The 5,549-nt window shown below is 51.0% G+C and overlaps 1 protein-coding gene across 1 annotated transcript; it reads right to left on the reverse strand.

Moving 5' to 3' along the window:
- Nucleotides 1–1,361: 1,361 nt before the first annotated feature.
- RHBDD2 (rhomboid domain containing 2) lies at nt 1,362–4,513 on the reverse strand (the record flags this gene model as incomplete). Its single annotated transcript, XM_010193897.1, has 3 exons — nt 1,362–1,437; nt 3,598–3,748; nt 4,119–4,513. Coding segments are annotated over 3 exons (622 nt in total), but the record flags the coding sequence as incomplete, so codon positions are not given.
- Between the last annotated feature and the right edge of the window lie 1,036 nt (nt 4,514–5,549).

Raw genomic sequence — 5,549 nt, forward strand, 5'->3', positions numbered from 1 at the left:
AGCTCCGGGCTGGTTCCCGAGTTGCTGCATCCTCCTGCAGAAAGCCCCTGCCCGGGGGTGCCCACTTTGGTGAGCAGAGCTTCTTACTCACGTTCCTCTGAGGTCTAAGTCCTCAGCATTCACTTTGCTACATTCCAGTTAAATCTTCTAACCCGCTGTTCAGGTCTCTCCCAGCTCCTTGGATGTATATAAATCTGCTCCAAAAAAGGCCAAAATCCCAAGACTGAAGTGTCTGCCACTACTCCGCACGCATCTGGGGCTGTGGTACCGACAAATGCTGGCAATGCAGGCTGAGCTCGTGCAGCACTGCCAGACAACGAAGGCAACGTGTCACTGCACACACAGGACCTCCAGTGTTTGAGCTGTGTTTAAGAGCTGTGTTTTGTAGGACAGAAAGGGGTGTCAGGTATTCTGTCCTCCCGCCCCAGCACTGGTTTAACAAGCCCCCTTCCAGGCACACTCTCAGTGCAGAAGTCACTAGCAGAGTAGACACATGTCCTCCTCCACTCAAATATTAAGTTACAAACTAAGGCTTCTATTATTTCAACCTCTTTTGGCTCCTAGCTACATCACACCTGTAAACCAGACAGGAGGCCAAGAGCCTCAGTATAGACAGGACGTGTCCTTACTGCTGCAAGCTGGTTGAACCCCAGAGTAGTGCAGTGTTTTGACAATGAGGTTCCTGGCTTGATTTGGGGAGGTGATGCGCTGTAACTCGAGCGGCAGCGTGGAAAAAGGCAGCTGCTAAATAGAGCAATGAAAAAAAGACTCCAAGAGGAGGAGAAGCACACAGAGATCACACAGTCCCCATCACCCAGCAATATCAAAAAGTAACAAAAAAAATTAAAAATAAAGGAAATGTAATTAAAGTGGCCTGTGTCAGGGAGCGGAGCCTACACCGGAGCTACCAACCCATCCCATCCCACCAGGCACCCCAGATACAGCAACGATGCAGCAACGCACTGCTGCGTGAGCGTCATACAACGCTCCTGCCACATTATGAGAGTCCTGCTGCTTTCTGGAGATCAGTACACCTGGACTCTCGAAAATTCCCCTGCCACAGCAGCCACGGGCTCTGGATACCCCAATGCTTGCTGAACCCCAGCCAGGGGACCCATGCCCACAGGTGGCTGTGGATCAGGCGGGCACACGCGCTGCGGGGGAGAGCACTTGCCCAACTGGCAGCACTGTCCAGGTGAGGCTCCAGTGTGTGCCTGCACGTGGTGCTCCCCAAAAGCACCTCTGGCTTGAGAGGGGGAAGAAGGGAGGCTGTGTCCTGCAGTGTGGCCGTGCAGAGATCCCTCGTGTCCCAGAGCACAGCCGTATTGAATCCCTTGGCTGTGGGCATTGGGGTGCAGCACCTGGAAAGCAGGGAGAGCTGGAGGCGAAGAGCAGTGGTAGCTCTGGGTGGGGTAGGCACCTGGCACAGCGTTAATCCTGGGTAGGAAGAAAACAGAAGGTTACACTGTGTTCACAACTGGCATTGCCCAACTAACACTGCAAGTGCCCTGGGGGTAGATTTCCCCCTGAGCAGCGCTCAGAGAGGTCACTGCAACCCATCACAGAGATTCACTACAAGAGAAGCTCTTACTATAAGCAGCACTTGAGTAAAAATAGGTTTAGTGGCCTTTCAGGACAGATGTCCTCATCCCAACCCACACCAATTCCACACCCACTGAATGAACTGCGGTTCTTGGCCCCGAGTCCCTTTGTGCAAGGAAAACGCAAGCCAAGCTGCAACGTGCTGGAAGATTTCCATATGCACCCTCCTGCCTTCCACTGAACAACACATCTGCCAAGGTCTTCCTCAGAAGAAGGCACAGCTGACAAGTGGTGTTTATCAAGAAGCCATAAAGGCCTTTGGTATGAGTAAGAGCCTAGGGCATACAGCGGAAAGGGGAGGAGGAGATACAAATAAAATCCATCATTCAGAAGCAAGGCCTAGAATCAGCCTTTGCCAGCAGAAGGCATGACTCATTCCACCCAAACATATCAAGAGAGAAGCAATCTGCTGAGAGCCAAAGCCTCTGGGACTTCAGGAGTACGGCTCAGTCCACACACAGCCCTAAGAGCGCTGAGCATCAAGGCAACGTTCACGAGGACCACAGCCACCAGATTCCCAAAAGCAGGAATAAATGACTGGCTCATGCTGGGATTTTCAGGCTTGGATATTTATTTTTATTTATCAGGTGGGTTTGGTTTTGGTTTTTGGGTTGAGTTTTTGGGTCGGTTTGGGTTTTTTTTTTTTAATTTGTGGACGCAAACATGATGCCAAAGCCTGGACCTCCTCGAAATGTCTCCTGTCTGGTGGCAAATCTTAACCAAAAAAACCACCAAACCAAAACCCAAACCAGCAAGAGCTCACATTTGGGAACAAGAATCAAAATAACAAAAATTAAGCCCCAAAAAGCACATACAGAACTTGTGGCCAAGACACAGAGACGTGCAAACTCAGCTGCAGAAACGGAAACATCCTAGAAACACCTTCCCACGCCCTGCTTGACAGTCAAATGTTTATTTAAATATCTTTGAGCCAGAACAGCCTATTTCTGTCACCTACCTAAAGAAGCAGGTTTAGACACGGAGCTGAGACGCTGCACGCAACAGCAGAGGCATTAGACTGATGCAGGCAGCTCAGCGCGCAGCGGGACAGCCCCTCCTCCCAAAAACAGCTCTTGCACAGAAGGGAGAGAGCGAGAACCCGAGCGCTGCTGGCTCTGCCTGGCCTCCCCTGCAAGCACTCACATGTCTGAGTGCCCGAATGCACCAGTGGTGTGCTCCTGCTGCAGGCAGGGGTTTGGTTTATGGCTTCCCCATGGGAAACGCTTGGAAATGGCTCCACTTCAAAGGACGTTTTACAGCGAGCTGGTGGCTTAAACAATACGTACAATTTCCTCTTAGTAGAGAACTATTCCTTCCTCTGTGAAACTGAAATGACAACTCAGAATAGGACCAAAAATTGACCTACATTTCCAAGCTTTTAAAAATACAAGTGAGTTCTCGTGGCCTGTGATAAACACAAAATTGAAACCGTTTCTGAACATCAGCCCTGGGTCCCAAGGTTTTCCAGTAAAGCAATCTCGCCTTGACACTGAAAATGTGTCACCCACTCTACAGCGAACTTCCTAAGCGACATATTTAATTTACTACGCTCTGCTCCTGCACAGATTTGGACACAACTCACTTCACAGCATTCCTGGGAGTCCAGGTGGGGCAAAGGAAGATAAAGATCACACCCCAGGCAGCCGTACAGCCAGGAAGAAATGTTGTAAGCCCTAATGTTAGGGCAGAACTGCACAGCACAGCCTTCACGTCAGCCAAGCTGCAATTCCTTCACGTGTGTACACACTGCCCTGCAGCAGATGAGAGGTCTTTCACCCCAGTTTAGCTTTCACTGAAAGACCTGGTTGAGTTAATGTGTGATAGCGTATTAGTCACAGCAATGTCACCAGTGTGACATCAGGGGGTCAGTGTGTCCCCCTTAACACCCGGGATGTGAACACAGTGAGCGCAATACAGCTTTTAAAGGCAATTTATTGCCTCCACTTACGCCTCCAAATTCCCCTGTACCACATAATCTTTCACAGAAGTACTTACTTGCTGTTTTCAAAGGCTCTTCTCTCTGCTAGGGACCCTGGGATGTATTTCAGCCCTGGTATCCTCTTTAGCAGGCTGAAAGGGAACACCCTGTCCAGTCTAGAGCCCACCGACTCTGGAAAATCCAAGCAGAAGCAGTAGCCAAGACCATCTGAAGTAGCAGCACGTTAAGGACTGCAGACAAAACGCGCTCATTTCGAACACAGCCCCACACACAACAGCCCCTGGCCATTCTCCTTCCCCGGCTCTTCAACCAGTGACACTTTCACAGATCAGGGCCCTTCTCAGCTCCATCTTCTCTTTGTGGACTAAAGCCACAGGGGAAGTGGAAGCATGAGACGAAAAACAAACGCAGAACTGCGTGTGATGAGGACCAGCAAAGCCCGTGAGTTCAATGCAAAGCAAGAGCCCAGGAAGCACCATAAACCAGTGCATTTTGGCAACAAGAACTGCAGTTTGTCCTCTGCGTTGTAAACCAGGGATCCCACTCCGGTTCAGGGCTCTGCACGTGGAAAGGATACAGGCTTCCCCAGTGAGGAGCCCACACAGGTTACTCAGGAGAGAAGAGCAGGGGATAAACCACGCGATGCAGAGCAGAAACCAAGGCACCAGCACCACTGGAGCTCTAAACCCAAAAACCAGAGTCCTCCTCATCCGCGAGCGGGTGGTGGACACTCCCAACATAGCAAACGCTACCGGCATGAATCCTTTGGCATCTTCCACCTCTGACACCCTCGAGACAACGGTCTCCAGGAAGAGGTACAGGAGGGCAGAGAGGACGGCAAAGGCGACGGTGAGGAAGCAGTGCTTCGCGGTGCCAACGTTCTTCTCAAAGCTGCCAGCAAAATACCAGATAATAACAGCACCACAGGCCAAGGATACCAGGTCTTCATAGACAAAGATGTAGGTAACCAACCTGTGAACTGAGCACGCCAGCACGTTGGGAAGGCAGAGGCAGCAATTCATTTGTTTTAACTCGCTAGAAAGATGCACTTGTGCAGAGGGAGAATGAGTCTAAAGGGTTAATTAATAGCTTCCATTTCTGTCCTGGTGTAGAAGAGAAGGAACTTAAGGCCTTTAAAACCAGGCATAAATAAGCAGATAGAGTTAAAACAAGTGCTATCTTGGGCATCGCAGACATATGGACTGACTCTTGCTGCTTCCTGGAAAAAAAAAGCTGCAGCATCTGTAGCACATTTCAGTCTCATTAAAAAAGAAGGCAAGAGACATAAAAATGACTGCTATGGTAACTGCGATTTTGCTCAAAAGGCAAACACTTTTTGAACTACTAGAAGGCTGATTTCTCCTCACAAAAAGTGCCTGGAGGTTATCAACCCTTCAAAAGTGCTCCCAGGCTCTCTGGTTAACCACCCTCCTGGGAGCCCAGCAAGGACTGAGCTAAAAGAGAGTCCACGTCTCCCCTGTTGATCCAGCCCTGTAGGGAGGAGGCACATGAGGAGAGGCAGAGCTCGCCCACCAGCTCAGAGCACTGGACTGCTAAAAGAAACCTCTGCAAGGAATATAGGAATTAAAGTGTGATAAAAATCATTCTGGGAATACCACAGGGACCAAGGGAAGCAAATCCCTCAAGCTCCTAGCAGCATTCCACCACTCTGCACAGTGTCAAGGGCCAGAGATGGGGGCCAAGGGGGGAGCAGCCTGATACAGGGGGGCTGAGAGAGATGCCTGACAGTCTCGGTGCAGGTCAAGGGGAGCAAGGGGCACAGTGCGGGCCATAGAGAAGGCCCAGAACCGTGTCACGACGGGAGCAGGAGGCTCGGTAGGGAATATGAGGAAGTGCCCAGAAACAGGCGGCTGAGGAGAGGGGATCAAGGGGGCAGGACCGGGGAGCAGGAAAGCAAAGGCTCAGCGGGGGACGTGGGGAAAGCCCGGAACGAGAGACGGGCACGAAGGGCATGGGACCGGGTGCAGCCGGGGCAGGCGGAGGAGCC

This window comes from Mesitornis unicolor, unplaced genomic scaffold, assembly GCF_000695765.1.
Source record: "Mesitornis unicolor isolate BGI_N332 unplaced genomic scaffold, ASM69576v1 scaffold8411, whole genome shotgun sequence".
NCBI classification, from domain to species: domain Eukaryota; kingdom Metazoa; phylum Chordata; class Aves; order Mesitornithiformes; family Mesitornithidae; genus Mesitornis; species Mesitornis unicolor.